This window comes from Rhinolophus ferrumequinum, chromosome 20 (assembly GCF_004115265.2).
Source record: "Rhinolophus ferrumequinum isolate MPI-CBG mRhiFer1 chromosome 20, mRhiFer1_v1.p, whole genome shotgun sequence".
In the NCBI taxonomy this organism is placed as follows: domain Eukaryota; kingdom Metazoa; phylum Chordata; class Mammalia; order Chiroptera; family Rhinolophidae; genus Rhinolophus; species Rhinolophus ferrumequinum.
In genome coordinates, this window is record NC_046303.1 from 46,175,663 (window position 1) to 46,200,906 (window position 25,244).

General features: G+C 40.6%; 1 protein-coding gene and 1 pseudogene across 2 annotated transcripts in view; one reads left to right on the top strand and one right to left on the bottom strand.

Annotated features, from left to right (window-relative positions):
• Positions 1-5,137, bottom strand: part of RSBN1L (round spermatid basic protein 1 like) — a 63,802-nt gene extending 58,665 nt beyond the window's left edge. For both annotated transcript variants that reach the window (XM_033088895.1, XM_033088894.1), the window contains exon 1: positions 4,143-5,137. In XM_033088895.1, the coding sequence (XP_032944786.1) occupies positions 4,143-4,713 (571 nt within the window). In that variant the 5' untranslated portion in view covers positions 4,714-5,137. The remainder of the gene's footprint in view (positions 1-4,142) is intronic.
• A 123-nt stretch (positions 5,138-5,260) lies between these two features.
• Positions 5,261-25,000, top strand: LOC117012537 (cell division control protein 42 homolog; annotated as a pseudogene).
• The last annotated feature ends 244 nt before the right edge of the window (positions 25,001-25,244 follow it).

Consider the following 25,244-nt stretch of genomic DNA (forward strand, 5'->3'; position numbering starts at 1 on the left):
AAAACAAAAGGGTTCTTTAGTCAATAAGCCATGCTCATGCATGCCCAGTGAACCTTCCACCCCTTTTGGAACTTTCTCTTGAATATGAAGGAACTGCTAAAGATCACACAGATCTGAAGAAAGCCTCCAAAAGAAAGAAACCAAAACAAACAGAAAAAAAAGTTATAGGAACCAAAACCAATGCAAGGAACAGAAGAACATGTCAAAGATGAGATAACAAAAGATGTTGCACCCATGAAAAACGGGAACAAGACGCTATATATAATACAGGAACAATGAACAAGAGCTCATAAAACATTTTTTTAAAAGATACCTGAAATTTTAAAATTCAGTGAAAGGGTTCAAATCTCCCAGACAGAACAAAAGACAACTTTTTGGAGATCAAATTTTGCAAGAGCAACATTGGAAGCCAGACAATAACGGAACACCTCCAAACATTTGAGGGAAAATGATTTCCAAAATAGAAATCTCTCAACAGCCAGTCAAGTCAAGGGGTAAAAATAAAATCCCCCAAAAATTCCCATTCATTCTTTCACAGTAATAGTAGAGGAAACCAATATGAAGGAAGAAACCAAAAGGAAGGTATGGGATCCAGAAAAAGAGATTCAATAAAAGTGAAAGAAATTTCCAGAATGTCAGCTAAGGGAAGCCCCAAGATGACAGTTTTGCAGCAGGCCTAAAAGGAAACAATCCAGACTAAAGCAGGAAGGACAGCTACAGAAGGAACAGATGACTACAGAACAAACGGAACTGGTAAGTTTATGTGACAGATCTGACCACGTGGAAAATTGTGCTGAAAACCATTTTATGGAGCTGCTGGAGGATACAAAGACTTTGCCAGATGAAACTAATCAAATGAAAAAACAAGGTATGGAAAATAAAAGATTACACATGAAAATAAAATCATAGTAAACTATCCCAGCAGTGACAAATATTTGGTTATAATGATGAACACTAAATAGGAATTTAACCTAAAATTGTGGAATAATATTAGAAAGATGGGGAAAGTCTAGTTTGAAAATCTTTGAACATGTATCCCTTTAAAATCACTAATAATTATATACCTCAAATTATTCATTTCTAAGGAAAGCCTCTATTTTCATTAAATTCTATAACTACACTTTCAAGGCAAAAATTCAGTGAAATGTTCTGGTTTTGTTTTGGGATACATCACAGGGTCAATTCTAAGGAGAAAAAAGTTAAATGCAAAGCAAAAACACTAACAAAAATTAGACCTATGAAAGTTGTATTGGTTACTAGTATCAGTATTTTGCTCTCTAATGAAATGTATGTTCTGTTTTTTGTTATAATGTAACTCTAAATGTTGGGATACCTTCAGTACATGTCCCACTTTACCTTCCACACTTCAGTAATTCATTCAGTCCTACAAGAAAATGGGCTGTGAACTGTTCAGTACATTACCTCTGTAAGCACCAAAGTCTGGTCATTTTCTAGTTTTAAAAATCAAAAATGTTTTGCACGTTTTCTTTTTATAAGAAATACATTTTACTTGATGACTCAGGCTATCTATCACACAAGTCAGCTACAGCACTATGACTAGATGGCCTCAGAGGTTTTAGGTGTGTAAGGCATCAGCCCGTATACAAAGGACCTAGACGGGTATGCTTTTATAATTCTGTTGTTCATCACTCTTAACTTTCAAGTCTACTTCTAATTTGTTATAGGGATAAAAAAACAAATTATCATGCTTCTGACTCAACATTTACTCAATGACCTGCCAAGCCCTTTCATATGCACTTCCATTTAATATAAATAATTTGTGTTACAATGGTAGCCAACGCAAAAATTTAGCGGTTCTTACTAAAGACTTTTTTAAAAAAAACTTACTACAAATAAATAGAGGAGCTTAATTGCTTAATGGAGTTGGGAGGCTAGATATTTTGGAATTCTTTTTTGTTTTTTGAAGGATCTTCCTTGCTTAGATGCCTTTATAGCTAACTTCTGATTCTGATTCAGATTGTTCAACCAATGAACTATGAAATAAGTGAGGCGGTCACTGAGCTGTCCCAGGCGCTATGCTTTGAACTATCCAACTGAGAGCAACACTAAAAAGAGGGGTATGTATACCGAAAACAACTTGGTTATTATCCATTTACTAAGATTTTTACAAAAAGTTCCAAGAACTGTACTACAAATTAGGACTTTTATATTTGCAATTATATCTATATTAAATCATCTATGTGATTTTGCTATTTTATTTTAATACCACTGTTGCTTAAGAATCTCCTTAATTGATTAAAACAGAACCTCAATTCAGTTAAACCTGAACTTTAGAAGGATATGAGTACTTCCTAAATTAAGAGGGAAAGATTTTTACCATTAAATTTACCATCAAGACACTGAAAAGCAATCCTTCTCTTTGATTTTTAGCTTTTTCTTAATAAAATAGCAACATTTTTGTCAAAAAATGAAAATCTTACTAATGTTGATACCTAAGTCACTAAAAAAGACCTTAATAGGTCATGGAAAATCATCTTCCCCACATCTTAACATAAAGCTTTCACTGCTTATATTCAGACTTAATAATGCAAGCAGTAGCCTTCAAAAGGAGGATTCTAAATGTAATTTAAAAGACTAGAAAATTTTTTCTTTAACAGCCATTTCACTTTAAAGGCCATTTATGTGCTCCATATTTTATGTCACAATTGTTAAAGAATATTTATTTTCAGCCATTCCAATACACTGACAACGTTATACTCACTTCCTCATTCAAAGAATTAGAAAAGCAAATATACTGTTTACACATCACAAATAAGGCTGATACCGAGCAGCAAATGCAGACTTCCAGGCATTATAACTTTTAAATGTTACCATTAAATCAAAATACTAACCACCTAAATTCCAGACTAACAGTAGTATAAATTCCATCTTCAAAACCACTTTCCCAGAAGTATCTCTCCAAAGCTGAGAGATTTTTCACCTTGTGCCAAAGTACCTGATGGCTATACTTAGATGTCAAAGCTTTGCTACAGGCAAAACATCAATGAGTATGTAACTGTTGCTACATACTCATGTAGTGCATTTTTGAAAACTGTGAAAATATATTCTAATTCAAATATACAGAGAATTTTTCATGATCTAAGCTACCATTACTTCAGCAATGCTAAAACCACTTGAGATTTCATTTTTCCTTTAAAAACAAAAATACTTTGACAATACTGTGTTATCAATGTATATTTATAGTAAAGATCATTATGTGCTTTAAGCTTTTTAATCACACAGAGATCTAATTTTCAACCAGTCTCTATGTTGTACCACTGTCAGATCTTCGCGCATCAATAGCTAAATAGGTAGAACTATACGTATATTTTAAAGAAATACTTTCTGAAAATTACATGACTAGCTTACATTTTAAAACTGTCTAACCGTGTCTGAAAAGGACGCTTAAGAATTTGCCTTTTTCTGATGCTAAAACATTTTGCAGCTACTCGATCTGGCCAAAAAATGTCAACGCTTCCAGATTTTATCGTTTGCTGCAGGAAAAAAAGAATATGGCTGAAAAATTCTTTCTGAAGGGTGGTATTTCAAACAGGACCACTCAAAACACTTAAGACTACGGAGCGGAAAGGAGGGAGGCGGGAGGGTACCTTATGAAATAGCACACTTCGGGCCTGCACACTACCTCATTTCCCTAATAGGGATGAAAAGCTCAGGCCTCTAGTAGCTTCCAGCTGACGCCAAGGCTCTCCACACCCCTTTTTTGACAGGGTTTTCTGGCGCTAGAGCTTGTCACAAATATGAATTCCATGATTAAGTCTAGAAGGTCTACTAATCAAGCGTCTTTTACAAGACCAAATCCTCCCATCTCCCTCCGTAGCCAAAATCACTCAGGCGGGTCCTCTAGACGGAATTCTACAAACCCTGCAGCGCATTAACTAGGAGGCAGAAACGATATAGAAAATAAGAGTTTCGGCCATTCCCCTCGCTGCGACCGAAATTACGGGCTCCATTTCCTGTACCCACGGGGACGGCAAAAGCGCCCGCACAGAACCGGACGCTTCCCGCCCCCTTCAGGCTGGCGCACGCGGCCCCCGCGCGCCTCCTGCGCCAGCCCCGCGGGCGCGAGCGGGGGGCGGGGGCCGGGGCGCCCTCCCTTCCCCCCTCCGGGCGCCGGCACTCACCTCGCGACAGCGGCTTCACCTCCCCGTTCTCCTCCCGGGCTGCCCCGCCGGCCTCGCCCACCCCGCCGAGGCCGTGCCTCCTCCTTTCCTTCTCTCGCTTCTCCTTGGGTCTGCGCGGCTTGGCGCTGGCCGAGGAGGCGGCGGCCGGCAGCAGGAGATGGTGAGGCTGGGCGTGCAGCAGCGTAGGAGGGACCAGCAGTTTGCGCTGCACGGGCTGAGAGGAGGAAGCGGAGGCTGAGGAGGGGACGGCCGTGCTAGCGGAGAAAGAGAAACTGCTGCGAGCAGAAGGGGAGGGGGCAGCAGACAGAGCGGCGAAGCTCCAAGACGCGGGGCTGCCATAGCTCTGAGGCGAAGGTGCCGCGGGCGGCTGCAGCTGCCTGCTGTTCCCGCCGCTGCCCCCTTCTCCGTTGAGTCTCCGCGGCGCCTTCTTCTCCTCAGTCCGCACCTTCTTGGCGGACAGAGGACCCATTGGGTCCCGGGAGGCGGGCTGCACCTTGCCAAACGGTTCTTTCTCCGAGACGGCAGCGGCGGCGACAGCAGCGCAGTGCACTGAGCTCGGCGGTTCCGCCATTTTGCGCTCCTGTTGTATTTACTCTCCTCCGCTCCCGGGCGCGAGGCAGGGGCGGGCCCTCCGCGAGGGGCGGGGGAGGGGTGGAGCGTCCGGGCCACCGGCCGGGCCTTCCATTGGGCAAGCCACATTGAGGGATCCCACTAGAAGCCAATCAAAGGTGCGAATGTCTCGTCGAAGAGGCGGGATCGCCAAGGGACCCGCTTTGGAGGTCACAGCTCCGCGGGGCGCGGCTAGTGGCCGGGAGTGCTGCAAGGGGCGGGTCTTCCAATTGTCGCCACCGTGAACTCGGGTGGCCGGTGATTGTCCGGGAAGAACACCCACTCCGGACCCCAGAATCTTCCCCGGCCCAGGTTGCTCTCGTGTCTGCCTCGATGACTTTGTCTTGCACCACTTTCTCATCATTTTTCTCTTGGGTCCCTTAGGTCTCTTTCTGCCTCTTCACGCCCAGAAAGCCGAGATTCGCAGGTTCTCAGCTAAGAAGAGAAAATTTTGCCGGGAATTACGTCTTTCCTTCTTGGCAGTAATCGAGTAAAGGGAGGGGCTAAAAACATCACTTGGTGTTTTCACAAGATTTGTTACTGTTGCTAAAATCTTCAACTGTTAATACTTGAAGGGAGATAACTTCCTGCAAACCTAGAACTTTCGGATTACTTCTGAGCTTGAAGGTAAGAGTCGCCCTGGAGAACTTTTTTTTCACTTTTGTGATTCGACCCTTAAAGATTTTAATTTTATTATAATTATTATTATAACTCAGACTCTCCAAGAAAAATATGTTTGCGATATTTATAGATGTTTGAAAAGCAAGGGTTTTTTTTTTTTAAGTGTCTGTAGTTGAGCTTTTAGTTAGCAACCTGAGTGTTAGATGTTTTGTAAGCGTGTGCTTTGATTTCTAGCTTAGAAGATAAGGAATTTGGGGAGCTGGGTTACAGTAATATGATTGCAGCCGAAGCGAGGAGCACGATTTTAATTTAACTCTAAAGTCTTACATGAGGTCAAAAAGTAAAAGGAATAGACGTAAAAATAAAAATAGATCAGGTGACCAGTTGGAGGATATTTTGAGTCCTTAAAGGAGCCCTAAAGTGCCTGTAACTTTCGAGGATTGCCAATACTTATTTGTGATCTCCTGAAGTTGCATTTTGTCCCCTACCCCTTTTTTTAATTTTTTTGGGGCGGTTTTTTAGAATATTTTGGAGTCAAAGTTTAATGGTGGTTTATGGACTTGTTTTTTGTTTTGGTTTGTTTTAGGTGCCTCAAAATTTTAAAGTACTGAAAGTATTTACTTCCAGCAAGTGAAAACTGTAGTTGGAATTGACTGGCAACAGATGTCTTCATGAACAGTAGCATTGGTGTAAGAGTAGACAGGATAGGGCTAGAAATCATCTGCTACTAGCAAGCTTTGTGACCTCAGTCAGGGTGCTTCATCTGTCAGAACCTGTTTTATTTGTTAAGTGAGTAAATTTGATTATGTGATCATTAAGCTCCCTTCCATGCTTTGAACTTCTGCCTTCTGTATTCAAGAAGCTTTTCAAAATCACGCTGAAACCATTACAATTAAAATAGCTTGTTGATGAATTATAGAAATGTACACTTGAAACCTATGTAATTTTACTAACCACTGTCACCCCAATAAATTTAAAAAGAATTAAAATAGCTTCTTAATTGTTGACCCCCCCCCCCAGATATAGAAAAATGCTTCTTATATATGTTAATATAGTGCCTAGAAACTCATGCCACTTATTCTCTCATCTCCCACACAGATGTCTGGAAAATCTGACTACATCAGGGCCCAGCTAAATTCTCACTGGCATGAATTTGTTACTCTTTACACTATACTGTTTTATACTATTACACACTCTTTTATCAGGCTTGATTCTAAATTTACAGAGCCTGAGTAAGAATGTGGCTATGGAGGCTCATATACCATGTATCTATAAATATTTAAGTTATAAATCAAGATGATAAACAAAAAGCATATTCTACTCTACTACCTTGGTAAGTCACTTATATAATAATTTGGAAGGCCAGGTTTACATTTCAAATTATCAGACTTCTAGAGTTGTCTAACTGACCTCGTTCCCTTCCCATTCCCAACTTTTCACCCTTCACACCAAAAGGGACCATGCATGTATGCACTTGACATGTCCAAGCTTATGTCCACACCCTTCACCCCCTGCAAATAGCGATGGGTAATCGGCAACTGGGTCTGCCCTGAGATCTAGCCAGTCTAAAAGAGGAGTGCAGGTTCTGGGCAGGTGTGGCCCCTTGACCATTTGCAGCAGCAGGAGGGTCCTTAACCAGGCCTAAGGGCAGTATGGTTATAAAACACTCAATTATCTGTTTTCTCCCCCATGCCTTTCAACTAGATCATTCCTAACAACACTGAACTAGGAGAGAATTCCCACCAGTATCACCAGTTCCTACTGGCTTCATCTCTACTAGCACTAAAACCATCCATTTCCTTCCATGTCTACTGTTGGGGCCCAATTCCAAGTACTGGTTCCTCTCACCTGAATGACTGCACGAGCCTTTTTTTCTTGTCTCCTTATATTCTACTTTTCTCAAATCTGTTCTCCATTCTACCCAGAATGCTCTTTTCAAAATTTAAATCTGATCATGTTCCTTTCCTTGCTTCAGACCTGTCAAAATGGCTTCCATTGCTCAGGATAAAGAACAAAATCTTTTTTTTTTTTTTTTTAAAGATTTTTTATTGGAGAAGGGGAACAGGACTTTATTGGGAACAGTGTGTACTTCTAGGACTTTTTTCCAAGTCATTTGTCCTTTCAGTCTTAGTTGTGGAAGGCGCAGCTCAGCTCCAGGTCCAGTTGCCGTTGTTAGTTGCAGGGGGTGCTGCCCACCATCCCTTGCAGGAGTCGAGGAGTTTAACTGGCAACCTTGTGGTTGAGAGCCCACTGGCCCATGTGGGAATCGAACCGGCAGCCTTCAGAGTTAGGAGCACAGCGCTCCAACCGCCAGAGCCACCGGGCCGGCCCCAAGAACAAAATCTTTAGTATGACCTACATGACCCATCATGATCTAGCCCCTTCCTCTTCTATTATCAAGCGAAAAGATCTTTAATTACCATAATGCACCATGCTATCTTTCAACATATGAATATTGTATATATTGTTCCCTTGGCCTAGAATGCTTTCCTCTTTACCTGATACTTATGTGATAGTTTGGATAATGGACATGACAGAGGCAGATATAAGTACCTCCTATATTTCTAAGCTGCATGACTTGGTGAACGGTGGTACCTCACTGAGCTAGGCAACACCGGAAGAGTGACAAGTTTGGGATAAGCTTTGACCTTGGACATGATGAACATGAGGTGCCTGTGAGACATCGCATCCTTTGGATCTCAGCATAAGCCAAGCCTCACTGCTTTAGAAAAGCCTACCTTTTCTTCCCTGTCAAGACTAGATTCCTTTCTTTGATACTTGGCTCATGTTTATTCCCTCTGCCCTCCAGCCATCATTTTAACTGACCTCAGTGTCCATGCTAATGACCCATCCAATATTCTTGCCTCAGTGTTTCTCTTGGACCTGCCTTTCCATTCTCTTTCAGCCATAAGCTTCAATGGACCTTCCTTCATCTTTTTTATCACCCTTCCATCCCTGAAATCCTAAACTGCAGTGTTTGAGTATTCAGCTTTCTCACTCCTCGAAGTCATGGAGTTTTGACCTCAGGAGAGTTCCCAGACTCTAGGTCTTTCTTTTTCACCTAATTGTGATTGTCAGATAAAATACAAGATACTCAGTTATATTTGAATTTCGGATTAACAAGGAAAAGAAATTTAGTATGAATATACCCACATAATATTTGGGACATATTTATACTGAAAAAAGTATTTTATCTGAAATTCAAATGTAACTGGATGACCCTTTTTTATTTCCCCAATAAATGTGGAAACCCTACACTAATTTATTCTTTCTATAGTTTTTTCCCTATCCAACCTGGGACCTGTGTTACCTAATGTGTACGAAACATTTGCTAGCACCTCAATTCCTCATTCTAATTCTCTTCATCTCTATGCTGCTAACCCCCAACCTCAGGTCGTTACCTCTACCTGCTCTTTTACATCCTAACTTTCTCCCTTTTAAGTGTTGGGATTATTAGGGATGTGTCATTGCTCATTATCTCATTTGCACACTTGTGTGTGAAATTACGCATCACAGTGTCCTGACATGTAAATGCTGACAGTTCCCAGTCTCCTGCCTTGACCTTCGGCCTGACTCCCGACTTACCCGGATGCCAAGTGGACGTCACCACCTGTGTGATCACAGACGCCTCAGACTTCACAGCACCCAGTCCCATCCTCCCCGTGTATCACTTTCCTGCCTTCCTTATCGATACCTTAGCATTCAAGCTACAAGCCTGGGACTCTGGCTTCTTTTTCCCTTCACGTTCCAGAGTCACTCTCTCTGGTCAGTTTCTCTTCTCCATCCCACTGCTGCTTCGTGCCTTCAGGCCGCCTCCAGTCAGTTGGATTTTGTCAATGATTTCCTTCCTAACCAGGTCTGTCTGCCTCTAATGTTCCACCTTCTTAAATTATCTTCCATGTTGCTACCAAATTATAGTTCTCGAATACTGACCTTGTTATGCTTCAGTCCCTTCAGTAATTCCCTTTTCCAGATGGAATAAAAGTCATACTTTTTAGCGTAGACACTAGCCATGCTGATATAACCCCAGCTCTCCTGTCTCTCTCGCGCTCCTACAACTTCCCTCTGTTTCATCTACTCTGAATCATGTGTAATTGTCAAACCAGTTGCATTCCCTGTCCCTCCGGCCATTCTGTTCCCTCTGCCTGGAATGCCCTAATAAAGTTATACTTACCCTTCAAGATGTGGTTCAGGCGTCGCCCTAGTACCCTGCTCCCCGACCTGCCAGGTCAGCGCTGATCTTTCCTTGCGCCATCATCACTCTGCCTCGGATCATTGAACACACTGGTCTCTGCTTCTGGCCCACAGGCTTCCCAAGGGCAGGTGTCATGCATTATTTATATATGCATAGTATCTGGGATATGGTCAGTGCTTAATAAATACATGTTGCAAAGAAGTATATGTAGTGTACAGGTTTGTGATGTTATTGAGATGAGGACCAGAAGTTCCAAACTTAAATGCCAAATGGTCTTGGTAGGTTAAAAACTAATAATAATAAGGCAGGCTGAATGTAATATAATAGGAAGTAGTGAGAACTGTGGAAAACTGGGAATATATTAATATGCCTTATCTACAAGGCACATTTGCTTCTCAGTTCTCGCTTATTGTTCCCATATGGAAATGAAGTGGGCCTATTTGCTAACTATCTAGATTTTTTAAATAAGAAGTTTCCTAGGGAACTGTGCAAGTCAAATAAATCATCTATGGGTCAGATAACCCAGTCTGACTTCTGATCTAGAAATGTGTGGCTTAGTTTGGTTAAAGTAGCTTTCAGAGTTTTGTTTGCTTGCTAATCCAAGCCCTACTTTTGTCAATTGCTGGGACAGAGGCTAAGCAAATATACTTCAACTTCCAGCTGTAATTAATGTGTGTTCAGAACTGTGCTCTGTTAGCAGTGTTCAGAACTGTCCTCGGTTCCTCTTAGAATGTGTTTTTTCTGTACATGATCTCCTCTAATATTCCTGAGCCAAACTGTGTTTGCACTCTGCAGGTATTCTATCATCTGGCGTTGATCCGGTTCCTGACCCCCTTGGATAAAGGGTCCTGTGCTTTATGAAACCCCGAATTAACCTTAGAGTTAAGATTCCTTGGTAGCAATCTTGTTTGTCGATAGCAAGGACAATAATGTAATGTTATGCCACTTAATAAGTTTTCTTTTCTATAGTTAATTCTAGTAGTTCTTTTACAGGTTAGGTGTGGATGGATGTAATGTTGGTCTATGGCAGAGGTGTCCAAACTTTTTTCAACGTTTTTCACCAAGGATCATATTCGGTAAAATACACAAACAGCCGGGTCACTCACTCGATGTGAAGTATGTATTGCCTCACCTGGTTTATTTACGTAAACTAAATATATTTTTGGAATTTGCTGCGGCCCAATAAAAAATGGATCTGCAGCCCGCGGGCCGCAGTTTGGACACCCCTGGTCTATGGGCTTGGCATGGACATGAGTCCTGCCTCTATTACACTGACCTTCTCATCTTTGTGTTTCTCATTTGAATCATCACTGGCCAGTTGTAAAGAAAGGGTGGTTCTGTGTTTTCCTAAAGCTTGACTTTCAACTTTCATCATGGCAGTTCTAATTTAGTCCACACCTAGCACAGGGTTCAGCAAACTTGTTCTGTAAAAAGCCAAATAGAAACTATTTTAGGCTTTGCAGATCACATGGTCTCTGTAGCAACAACTGCTTATAACAAAAAAGCAGCCATAGATGATATAGAAATGAAAGAGTGTGGCTGTGTTTCAGTAAAACATTATAAAAATACAGGAGGCAGGATAGATTTGGCCTAGAAAATATAGTTTGCTGGCTCTGGCTCTAGGATTTGGTTTCTACCTTTATACCACGTGAAAAGGTAGTTGAACGTCTCATGCCACATTCCTCTTTGCTCATCAGCCACACTAGCTTTTGCTCTTTCCCTTGATCACGCCCATTCTTGCCTCAGACCCTTTGCCCAGGCTGTTTCTCCACCTGGAACGCTTCCTCCCTTTTACCCCCAGTGCTCTCTTCTTGTAGATGTCATTAAAGACCTCCCTTGACTGTTCAACTTAGGGTGGCTCTCTTTTCATTATTTTCTGTCACAGCATCCTCTTTCCTTCAGTTTGTAATTATTTTACAATTATTTTTTTTTACTTGTAATCGTCTGTCTCCCTTAGTAAACCGTAAGCTCCGTGGGGACAGGGACCACCTTTCTTATTCACTCGTATTCACCAATGTGTCTCTAGAATCTAGCAAAATACCTTGTACACATTAAACACTCACCAAACGTTTATTGAAGGGATCAGTCAATCACTCAGCCTGAATTCTGATTTGCCAATTTAATTGTTTTCACCAGAAACTGATAGAGTACTTCTATAGTAGTTCCAAGGTACATCTACAAAAAAGTCAAAATTTTAGCTTTCTGATGAATCAAGTTATACCTACATGTATGTTTCTGTCATAGTGACCATTTCTTAATGTATTCATTTCACTTAATGTATCAGTACATTGATACTTTGAAACTTCATACAACTCAGAATGCCTTTCTATAACTTTTCCAAAGAAGCAGAAAGCTCTAGGTGCTGATCCGAATAGGTAAAATAACACCAAGTTTATAGCATGAGATTTTAGGTCGTATTATGCCTCATATAGGGATGATCAGGGCTGTGAGGAAAACACCGACATCATCCTGCCTTTTAGGAAGAAAGCTCTATCTGGATAACAGATAAAGTAGTGACAAAAGTAAGAGCGTCAATTTTCATTCTTCAACAGCTGTCTTCAAAACCATGGAGTTAAGCAACTCTGAATAAACTTCAAAAAGAACTCTATTAACTAGAATAAAACATATTATCTAAGGCTAGTCTCTTTGTATTTATCTGAAAACCTTCTGTTAGGTACTGTTGAAGTAAAAAAGCCTATAGACCAACGTTACATTCATCCACACCTAACCTGTTAAAAGAACTACTGGAATTAACTATAGAAGAGAAACTTTATTAAGTGACATAACATATTATTGCTCTTTCAGACAAATAAGATACCTATCAAATTTGAAATCCATGTATACATACATGAGAAGAGAACCCAATGAACCATAGATTCATCATTAATGTCTCTGGCATCCACCAATACTGAGCTCTGTATGAGTATGTAAATCCTTTCCCTCACCCTGACTATAAATTTAGGAAGTAGACAAGAACCTATCTGAGGGTTGGGACATACTATATATTCTACAGGTGTTGCATACAGAAATAATTAAAGTAACTCTGGTTAAATAATAAAAGGCAATTATGAGATCAGGTTATAAGGAAAAAATTAAAATACTCATAGTGTTTGTTTAGCCACATGGTATTTAAAATAAAACATTTTGGTTTCTTTCTTTTTTAAAAAGAAAGGATGAATGTAGGGACACTGGGAGAGAATTTTCTGTTAAATTCAACTGCCAGTGTCAGTTTGCTTGGACATCTCAAAAACATTCAGACTCGTCATATCAGCTCCTTCTCATGATATTTTTCAGGCTTCTCTTCTCAGACATTATTAAATAGTAGAAGCCCTCGAGTTTCAATTCAAGGGCCTTTATTCCCTCATGTTATTCTTTTTCCTAGCCAATTTCAAACATGCCCATAACTTCAATAAATTATTTTTATAGTAACAGCTCCCCAATGTACATCTCTAAACCTGACTGCTCCGGCAAAAAGCACCTCAAACTCAACATGTCTGTGGCAGAGATGGCTAGTACCTGTTTCCCCCTTCTTCCCTTCTACCCGAACCTTCATTTCATTCAGGGTGCAATGTGCCTACCTAGAAAAACAAAAAAGTAGACTTCCCCCCCTCCCTAACTGTTAGGGCTGGTAATGACATCATGGAATTCTTTGCTTGAGGCTTTCAGGACAGCTCCTTTATGGGCGGGAGGGGGCACTGAACCTGTCTGCTCTTACCCCTTTCTCTCCTACCAAGAACTTGGATAAGGGAGAAAAACAAAGGGCAGAAATTACCAAGATTGAAAGCTTTCGGCTTGTATTTTCCTTAAACATTTCAGATGAGTTGAATTCTCACCTCTTAACCAATAATGTCATTTTACAACAAATGTGTCCTAATCACTTGCTCAACCACAGTCTTCTTTCCAGTTTGAGGATGTACTCAAGTATAGGGGAAGGAGAACAAACTAGGTGAAAGTGAAGTTAAAAATTATAGGTAAGGGGAGCAGCCATTGTTTCAAGGCTTCATTGGAGAGCTATTAGCAACCACAAAGCAGGAAGAAGGTAGAAAAAGTAAAAAGGACCAAACAGAGTAAATAAAAACCATCCATAAATGTCTCTTTTTGGGTTAATTTTTCTGCCAGAATTTTTATATGGAAGGACATCAGACCATTTTGATACTTATTTTAAGAAAGGGATAGGAAGCCTATAAAATGTGTGATGGCAGCCTTATTCAATCTTACAAATCTCTTAAAAAAAAAAAAAAACATACGTTTTGTAATTCTAGTCAGTTCTCTGGGAAGAGGAAACTATTTTAGTTAAGAACTGGTGGGTAGGGCCGGCCCGGAGGCTCAGGCGGTTGGAGCTCCGTGCTCCTAACGCTGAAGACTGCTGGATCGATTCCCACATGGGCCAGTACCAGATGGCTCAGGTGGTTGGAGCACGGACTCTCAATCACAAGGTTGCCAATTTGACTCCTCAATTCCCGCAAGGGATGGTGGGCTGCGCCCCCTGCAAGTAACAACGGCAACTGGACCTGGAACTGAGCTGCGCCCTCCACAACTAAGATTGAAAGGACAACAACTTGACTTGGAAAAGTCCCGGAAGTACACACTGTTCCCCAAAAAAGTCCTGTTCACCTTCCCCAATAAAATCTTTTAAAAAACAAAGAAACAACAACAAAAAAAAAAAACTGGTGGGTAGAGAGTAAAGTATAATATAACCTCAGTGTGGTAAAAGTTGAAAAAAAAAAAAAAGATAAACTCAGAGAATGTCTAGATTGAAACACAGACCTTGTACCCAATTTGTGAATTTCCTTTACCACTTATCCTTCACTTTTTTCTTGAATAGGAAGACATCACATCCAGAACAACTGTTCTCTCCTCATACTTTCAGCCATACTATCGGACCGTCACTGTGGATAGGAGGATAATGTTTACTGAGTCCCTCATATAAGCCTCATATTTGTGGATATTTCATTTCATCCCATGCTTTGAAAAGTATTCAAAGACTTTTTTCAAAACTGAGCTGGAATTTCATGTTCATTCTGACTCTAAACCAGTTTTCTTTTCTAATATGTCCTATCTGATAAAAGGAAGCAAAAGAATTTTAAATCCAAACTTTCATCAGCCACTTTTAGAAGTTTCAGTTAATTAAATTATTATATTCAGAAAATATACATTCAAAAAAGATGCAGTGTTTCTCAGCGCTTGTAGACACAATTTCATCTCACAGAAAAGAATAGACCAGGTTTATTTCTAAGGGAAGGAATGAGAGAGGGAGAAGGTATGGACAGATAGACCTATATAAACAGTGGCTTGAATTTCTAGAGACACTTCATAATTCAGTTGCCCAGAGAAAGTCTGAAGCAAGTCTAACAGAATCCAAGGGGGGAATGACTCACAGTCTAGTGACATGTACAGTTTTGTGCAAATACTGTACATGTCACTAGAGACAAGAAATTACAAAAGTGAATGTCACAAAGTTATTTCATTATTTTAGTTTCACAGATTCTACTTTGAAAAAAGCTTGTTTGTATAATTTCTGTACAATGCCATGAGGTAACATGTATCTTCACCTCAGATTCCTGTGCTGACTAGTAGGTAAACACTATGCTTACCTCCTCTCATGACAAAATTACAACTAAACTACACAAGAACCATCATTGAGAATCACCTGAAATCTAGCTGAACAGAAATCCTATAACTAGGATATACAGAAGAAGCCACATTGAGACTGGTAGTGGGGCAGAGACTTGGAATGGGCTGGTCCCACACTCGTGTGGCAGTTAAAAAATCGGGAGGGATATCTCAGGAGCTGAGGTCCCCCCTGAGAAGCAAGGTGTCCCAGACCCACACCCGGCTCCCCAGCCCATGGTTCCAGTGCCAGGAAGAGAAGTCCCCACAACTTCTGGCTTGAAAACCAGTAGAGATTGTGGCTGAATGAGATGGAGGGCTGTTAGAGTCCTAGGTGCTCCTCTTCAAGGGCCCTCGCACAGAATTAGTTGCCAATGACTCACTCCCTCTGAGCTCCAGTGCTGGGGCAGCAGCTCGAAGGGCACCAGGGACATACAGGGACGAACTGAATTTTCTGGCCTTAGGGCAAGAGCTGGAGGGGCAGCTTTCTCCTAGACAGAAGTTCTGGCATAATCCATTGTTCCTTTGTTGAGCTCTCTCCTCACCCAGCATGCAGACAAAGGCTGGAGCCATATCTGAGTCTCCATCAACCTGGGTAACACCATTTGCCCCACCCTGGCGATTCCCTGAGACCCCACCACCCAACTTGCAGGTCCACCAAGCCACTTTCAGTGGCTTTTACATACTAATGGCCTGTCATGGCTGCATTTAGGAATGCAGACATTCCTAAAATCTCTCAAAAATTCACAAATACCAAACAAGCAGTATCTGGGCTCAGCATGCCTTATAGCTCTTAGCAGCATCAAGCCCAGCACTAGTGGCAGCTGGCTTCAGTTTGCAGAATTTGTGGGAACTTCTTTTCCCGGCACTAGAACTCTGGGCTGGGGAGCCTGTTGTGGGGCTGGGACCTCTTGCTCCGCAGGGGGGACCTCCACACTCGAGATATTACTCCTGATTTTATAACTGCCACATGTGAGTGTGGGACCAGCCCATTCCAAGTCTCCACCCCTCCTACCAGCCTCAGGCACCTCCAAACCTAGCACAAGTAGCAACCATTTGCAGATCACTTTGTAGCTCATAACAAGTGTCCCCTGGCAGGGTTCATGCAGCGGCTGACTTTGGCCTGCAACAGAGCCCCTCAAAAGGGCCCCAGAATGAATAAACCCAGTAGCCAGCTTCAGACCACAGCAGAGCACCACCCAACCACCTCCACAAACCACACACCCAAAGAGCAGACTGAGTAGGCATCAGAGCCCTGATAAGCCAATTCCACTCCATAGGGTCAGCCCCTGCACAACAGCCCAGCCACTGTACTTAGGGCCAGTCCTCACACCCAATCATCCTGAAGGTCAGTCACTCCCACTGATGTGTAAACAGCAATCAAGGCTCAACTACAACAGGAGGGCACACACAACCCACACAAGGGACACACCTGAAGCACTCGGCTCAGGTGACCAGGGAGACTGTGCCCTGGACTGCACAGGACACCTACTAATTACATAAGGTCACTCACTCTGCCAATACTGGGAGACATAGCAGCTCTACCTAATACATAGATACAAACACAGAGAAGCAGCCAAAATTAGGACACAATAATACATGTTCCAAATAAAAGAACAGAACAAAACTCCAGAAATAAAAGTAAACAAAATGGAGATAAGCAATCTACCAGATGTAGAGTTCAAAACACTGGTTATAAGGCTGCTCAATGATCTCAGGGAGAACTTCAACAAAGAGACAGGAAACATAAAAATGGAGATAGAAAACAAAAAAGAACCAGTCAAAAATGAAGAATATAACTGAAATGAGGAATACATTAGAGGGAATCAACAGTAGAGTCAATGATGCAGAAGCTCAAATCAGCAATTGAAAAGGAAGATAACAGAAAACAATAAGAACAGCAAAAAGAAAAAATAACCCAAAAAAGGAGGACAGTTTAAGGGGCCTCTGGGACAACATCAAGTGTACCAATGTTCAAAAAAGTACCAGAAGAAGAGAGCAAGGAATTAAAAATCTATTTGAAGAAAACTTCCATAACCTGGTGAAGGAAACAGGAAATAGACATACAAGCCCAGGAAGCTCAGATAAGGAATCCCAAACAAGATGAACTCAGGACCACAGCAAGACACATCATAATTAAAATGCCAAAGGTTAAAAATAAAGAAAGAATCTTAAAAGCAGCAAGAGAAAAGAAGTTACCGTGTTTCCCCCAAAATAAGACCTAGCAGAACAATCAGCTCTAATGCGTCTTTTGGAGCAAATATTAATATAAGACCCAATCTTATTTTACTATAATGTAAGACGAGGTATAATATAATATAATATAGTATAATACCAGGTATGATATAATACCAGGTATAATATAATTAATATAATATGATATAGTACTGGGTATAATATAATACCAGGTGTTATATTAATTTTGCTCCAAAAGACTCATTAGAGCTGGTTGTCTGGCTAGGTCTTATTTTCGGGGAAACATGGAAGTTACCTACAAGGGAGCTCCCACAAGACTGTCAGCTGATTTCTCAACAAACTTTGCAGGCCAGAGGCGATTGGCATGAAATATTCAAAGTGATGAAAGCAAGGACCTACAACCAAGCTTATTCTACACAGCAAAGCTATCATTTAGAATCGAAGGACAGATAAAGAGCTACCCAGACAAGAAAAAGCTAAAGGAGTTCATCACCACCAAAGCAGTATTACAAGAAATGTTAAAGGTACTTTTAGGAAGAAGAAAAAAATAATAAATATGAAAAAATAGCAATAACTACATATCTATCAATAATTACCTTAAATGCAAATATATTAAATGTTCCAGTCAAAAGGCATAGAGTGGCTGAATGAATAAGAAAATAAGACCCATGCATATGCTGCCTACAAGAGACTCACTTCACATTGAAAGACACACCGACTGAAAGTAAAGGAATGGAAAAAGATAATTCATTGAAAATGGAAATAAAGAAAAAATCTCGAGTAGCAATACTTATACCCTACAAAATAAATTTTAAAATAAAGGCTATAACAAGAGACAAAGGACCCAGTAATTCCACTTATGGGTATTTATCCAAAAAAAACACAAAACAATACTTCAAAGGGACATGTGCATCCATATGTTCATTGCAGCATTATTTACAATAGCCAAAATATGGAGGCAACCTAAGTGTCCAATGGATGAATGGATAAAGAAGAGCTGGTACATATATACAATGGAATATTACTTAGCCATAAAAAAGAATGAAATATTGCCATCTACAACAACATGAACACAGAGAAGCTGTGGACCTAGAGCTGGACCTGGAGGGTATGGTGCTAAGTGGAGTAAGTCAGACAGAGAAAGACAAATGCCATATGATTTCACTTATATGTGGAATCTAAAGAACAAAATAAACAATACAAACAAATTCATAGATACAGAGAACATTTTGATGGTTGCCAGATGAGAGGAGGATTGGGAAAATGAGTGAAAAATGGGAAAGGATTAAGAAGTACAAAGTGGTAGTTACAGAATAATCATGAGGATGTAAAGTGTAGCAGGGAATATAGTCAATATTGTAATGTATGGTGTCAGGTGAGTTTTATTGAGGTGATCACTTCGTAAGTTATATAAATGTCTAATCACTATGTTGTACATGTGCAACTAATATAATAATGTATGTCAACTGTAATTGGAAAAATTTTTGAAGATTATTAAATAAATAAACATAAAATTCAGTGGCCAAAAAAAAAAATCAAATAAATAACAATTTTTTTTAGTTAACTTTTAAATCTAACCCACGCTATGATTAAATTTGTTTGCATTGTAATTCCGATTCTTAGGATTTGAGTCCTAGTGTTTTCTCTGTTTAATTCCTACACTGGATTTCAATAAGTGGAAAATACTAAGTTTTAGACTAATGTCACTGGGAGTTTTACATCTTTAGTAAAATAGGCAGAAAAAAGGAGGTATAAGTTAGGTACCCGGAAATGTTAACTACCAAGGTATGAAACCTGAGATCCAATTTTGCTAAATCCAACCTTGCCAGATGGGACAAGTCCAAGAGCCAAGCAAAGAGGATAAGCTTTCTGTTTGTAAAGTTCTTGTAATTTGGGTGGAGTTTGCCCTGAAGTCTTAATCTTGCCATCTGAGTTTACAAATACTACCAGTGTACCTTCTTGCCTATCACCTTGATTTAGGTGAGAAGTGTGAGTAATGTGGACGTTCTTCACAGTGAACTGTCCATACAAAGGCGTAGAGGTATCATGGTTCTCTTAAGTATCATTGATGATGATGCCTAGGGAAGTGCTTCAGCGATTATCATGGGTAAACAAGCCTAAAATAATGCAGCACCAATATAAACTACAGGTATGCATTCATAATGTGGTGTGCTTGTCAAGGAATAAATAACTCAGGTTGGGGATTACATACCACTTCTGATGCCCAAGGTGAAGACATTAAACAAAAATCCCCACAAATACATTAGTGGCATGATACAGATTTTTTTGCAAATATGAAGGACATCATTATATTAATACTTATTTCTTGACAGACTAATGTCTATGACCACTCTATAATTGAAAGCATAAATCATATTTACATCAATTTATATTGCTTCTTCCACCAGATAATCTTTCATTTTTATAATGACATGTTCAGAAAATTTTCTAAAAATGTTTGCTAATCAATGATGTTATTTTTTTTCCACAGTTCCTTTATTCCTTTATATACTACTACTTATGCTAGATGTACTTCTCTTACTACGTATTTATAGATCCCCTTATTCAGTTTATCTTCAAGTGATTATTAGAGAGTCTGCTTTTCTTATTTTCCACATATATTAAGTATTTAGTTAGTAGTACTTATTAAGCACCCACATATCGTAGGAATATAGCAACAGATAAGGCAGACACAGTCTCTTTCCTCATGGAGCAGAGCTTACTCTGAAGTCACAATTCCTGTCTCCAAACAAGTCTTTCTTTGGTGCTTTGTTATTCCAGACTGTCATTTCATTTTTTATTCTTTTATTCATACAAAAAACAGTATTGAATATCTGTAGTGTACCCAGTACAGTGTGATGATAAACTGAGAAAATAGACCTCAACAGATAAATCATAATACTATGGTTAAAATAATGCAATGGTGGTGTTGTTGGAGGCTCTGGGGATGTCCCGATGTTGACTCAACCCGGAGCAGAAGCCAAGTTGTCTTCCTGCAAGAAAGAATTCAAGAGCTAGACAGATGCAGGAAAGCACAGGTAGTTTATTGAGAAGGAAGTGCAGGCGAAGTTGGGAGTCGAGACACCCCAGAGGAAGTCCTGACCAGGGTTTTTATCTCCCTTAGGAGCTGGGTCCTCCCCCTGGGTGGGACCCTCCATCTCCTGATTTTTCTTATGTATTTAGTACCTCCAGAACTGTCATGGTGTCAGGTGCATGATAGGAGCTGCAGTAACCACAATGTAAAAGACTATAATGAGGGCCGGCCTGGTGGCTCAGGTGGTGGAAGCAACGTGCTCCTAACACCAAGGTCATCGGTTCAATTCCCACATGGGCCAGTGAGCTGCGCCTTCTACAGCTAAGACTGTAAACAACAGCTCTCCCTGGAGCTGGGCTGCCCTGAGCAGCTGGAGGTCGGTGTGTGCTGCCGCAGGCTGCTGTGGGCTGCCAGGAGTGGCGGGTGGCCAGCGTGAGCGGCCGGCAGCCAGCGAGAGCTGCCGTGAGCTACTGTGAGAGGCCCATTGACAAGCGGCAACCGACTACCTCAGCCCGGTAGAGCACAAGGCTCATAATATCAGCATGGGTCAGGGAGCTGTGTCCTATACACCTAGACTGAGAAACAACAGCTTGAACTAGATTGGGGGGGGGGGTGGGGAGGTGGAAGAAGGGGGGAGGAAGATTGCAATGACATTAAAATTAGCTAAAGGTCGGGTCCACGCCGGGGATGCTGGTCCTGCCAGATAAAACTGGTTTGTGTTTTTGTCTAGCTGCAGGTGTGGTGTACAGTTTCTTGTGAAACTGTAACTAGGAAGGTGCCTCATGTTGTATCCTGGAGGGAGTCGTTTTCCCAAGCTACCTACCCTATCTCTGTGGCATGAACTTTATACAGTGAAAATACAAAAGGCAGATCAACTCTAGCTGGAGAAATGAGGAAAAGCATCACAGAGAAGATAATATTTGAGATGAATTTTTAAAGATTAGTAGGCAAAGAAGATAGTGAAGGACTTGAAGCTGAGGAAAGAGCATTTGGAAAAAGATACGGAATAAAAACATGTTCAGTGTGGTGTTCTCTGTGAGAAGTTCATTGTAGTTCAAGTATGAGGGACGTGAAGTGCCATAAAAGGAGAGGCGTCTCTAAAATGGACTCGAGCCAGATTGTGGGAAGTGTTTGCTCATGACTGCCTTGGCATGCCAGAGAGCCAGTGAATACATTTGTTACCTTAAGGGCTTTAATGAGGAAGAGTGGAAAAGGTAACCATGGTTCACTTCCTGGTAAATGTGCACAGGCTTCCCCAGGTACTGCTTCCTAACTTGGCTGAAGATTTCTGCATGCCATGCAGGACCCACTTGCCTTTTAACTATCCATGTAACACTTAAACACTATTTCAGATACCACAGCTTTTCTACAAACTGAATAATGGGAAAAACTTGAAATTCTGAAATTAGATTTACCTTTGCTCTTACTAAAAAATTGGTGGAATTTAAAAGGTCGTGTTCATTTTACACAGTTCATCTCTTTATTTAGCTCTTTTATCTATATTCCTATTTATGATCACTTACATTTTTTATTTGAAAGGGAAAATATTTTGAAAGTAAAAGAGTGAAATAGTTTGATGTTGGTTATAAAACAATACTTAGGTAGCTTCTTTCTGCTTTTTCTCTATTTTTAAAAAATGAGTGTCTATTTTGAAGAGATTTTACCACATATACAGATGCAAAAGCAAGGAAAAATACTGTTAAATACTGTACACGTAAATAAAGCCGATGAAGCTTAAACCAATAATCATTCTTATGGGAGGGATTGAGTCAATTCATAACCCATTCCTGAAAAGGAAAATCTGAACGTGGAATGTTTGTGGTGTTACACTAAGCCTTTCCTCAATTTCAAGAAGCATATATTAAACTTACTTTATGCTGAACTCTGTTTTAGTCACTGGAAATATAAAAATGAATAAAATACAGTCCCTCCTCTTACTACACTTGTTCTCTAGTGAAATATTAAATTGAACCAGATGAAATTGCATCTCTTTTAGGTCAGAAATGGTCATATATCAGTTCAGCCCAACATATATGTAAATAGACATTTACAATAATAGAGATATGAACACGGTGCTCCATGCACTGAGAAAGTGCCTCGTGCCCCATGGAGCAGTCCGCGAAGGCTTCCCAGAGATGACACGAACTGAGTTTCAGAAAACGATTGGGAGTTCACCATGTGTTCACATGAAGCAAAGAGAATGAGGGCATTCCAGAAACAGGAAACAGCATGTGCAGAGTTGTTGAACGGAAAAAGGGCCTAGCAAAGTTGAAAAGCTGCAGATAGTTCAGACTGGTGGGAAGGCCAGATATGTTGTGGGTGACAGGAGACAAGGCAGAAGAAGTAAGCAGAGGGCAGATCACGGGAGGTGGGATGTATCAAGCCAAAGGACTGTATCCTGAGACCGATGGGATGTGTGTAATCCAGGGAGTGTGCAAGGTCAGCGGTTAGGGTTCATAAAGAAAATAGTACTCCTTCCATTTGTAGGGGGTTACAGTGTATACAATTCTTATTGCAGTCCTGGATGTAAATAACTTATAAATAAATATACATGTATTATGGTGCATTATGGGTTGAATTGTATCCCCTCAAATTTTATGTTGAAATCCTCCTAACGCCTAGTATCTCAAAATGTGACCTTATTTGTAAATAGAGTCATTGCAGATGTAATTTGTTAAGATGAGGTTATACCGGAATAGAGTGGGCCCCTAATCCACTATTACTGGTGTCCTTGTAAAAAGGTGAACACCACGTGAAGATGAAGGCAGAGATTGGGGTGATGCTTCTGTGCACCAAGCAACTTTAAGAATGCCAGCAACCCAGCAGAAACTAGGAGCGAGGCACGGAGCCATCCTTCCCTCACAGCCCTCGGAAGGAACCGACCCTGCCAACTGCTTGATCTCAGACTCCTAGTCTCTGATACTGTGAGACATAATATTCTATTGTCTAAACCACCCAGGTTTTTTTGGTACTATGTTACAGCAGCCCTAAGAAACTAATACATGCTGCATGGTAAAAAGTTTGGAGATCTTGATTAGATAGATGAATGGGGAGTCATGGAAGAGTTGGTTTATTTTTACGAGTCCAAATTCTCTATGTCCTGTCTTTATTCAGTCTCTGAATTCAGTAATTAACTTGAAGTGATTCCTTGACTTCTTACTACTTACTCCCTACTTTTTAAAGCCATTATAGTTGGAAAACAATTTGTTCACATTTGTGTTTGGCATAATTTATGTTACAAGAAGAGGAATTTCTGAAATATTTGATCTTTAGCTCAAAATACACATGGTGATAGTATGCAGCCGTTTTAGGGGGACAAATTTTACATTTAAGAAAAAATGGGGTTACATTTAACCCCATTAAGTGGAGCCAAAATCAGACATAAGGTCCCACCCACAGGAGTCACAGCTGTGAAGAGTTTAATAGTATATCATCGGGCCAACGCCCTGGCGAGAAGCTGGGGTTGTCATCGGATGTGAAGTATTTAAAGTGGATAGAAAACTGTTTCAGCAATGCAGACAATTCAGTGCGCTGTTGTGGCCGATGGTGCCGTAGCTAAAACACGTCTCCTGATACCTACGCCACAAACACACTTCCACCTGAGTGTGTACCGGCTGTTGCTGACAACTGTGCAGGCACGGTTATGATGGGTGGAGAGCCATATGCTCTTGGACTTTTTGATCCCACAGGGAAAGAGGATTATGAGAGATTATGACTGCTGAGTTACCCACAAACAGATGTTTCTAGTCTGTTGTTCAGTGGTCTCTTCATCCTCATTTGAAAATGTGAAACAAACGTGGGTGCCTGAGATAACTCACCAGTGTCCAAAGGCTCCTTTCTTGCTTTTTGGGACCCAAATTGATCTCAGAGATGACCCTTCTGTGATTGAGAAACTTGCCAAGAACCAACAGAAGCCTGTCACTCCAGAGACTGCTGAGAAGCTGGCCCGGGACCCGCAGGCTGTCAGTTACGTGGGGTGTTCTACACTCACACAGTAAGGCCTGAAGCACACATTTGATGAAGCAGTATTGGCTGCCTGGTGCCAGCAGACTGAAGACCAGTGCAGGTGTGTGATGCTGTGAACATCTCTCCAGAGCCCTTTCGGCACAGTTCGTGTCGGCATCATACTAAAAGCCATGTTTACGTCAAACTAAAGATTAAAAATTGTTTCTGCAATTTAAAAAAAATAGTGTATTATCCATTCAGGGAGGACTGTAGGCAAAACATGCTTCATTCTAGCTACATAACCTTCAGATATTAAAGACGAGTCCTTTTTATACAAGTCATACATTAGGCATGTGCCTAGGGTTCCAAACCAGAATGATCGAGAGAGATTTCAAGGCCAGGGATAACACCCTAAGCTCACACGTGGCTCTCTCGAGCCTGTTTGTAGGTCAGCAAAATCTGGAAGTCAGAGATGCATTAATTAATTAATGTATTAATACAAAAATATTTTTGTGTATTATATTTTGAGCATTTTCAATCTTTGTGGGCCATGGAATATTTGATCATTTTTGGCCTTATTTATGCAAGTCAACTAAAGCATTTTGAAATACTACTATATTTTTAAAAATCCACATGTATGTGTAATAGTTCTGCCATCCATTAGACAAGTAATTTTCAGGCCTTTAAAAAAGTAATAGAACCCTTTTTTCAAATGAACTCTTATTTGGGAGCCCAATATGCAATAACTGCTTTAGGCAGTTTATCCTGTCATAGAGAACTTGATATTTTAAAACTCTGTTCCTTATATCTAGTCTGGAAGTGCTGTATTTTGTGATTATATATTCTGTAATCAGTGTATAATCTCTTAGCAGAATGAAAAGGAATTTATATG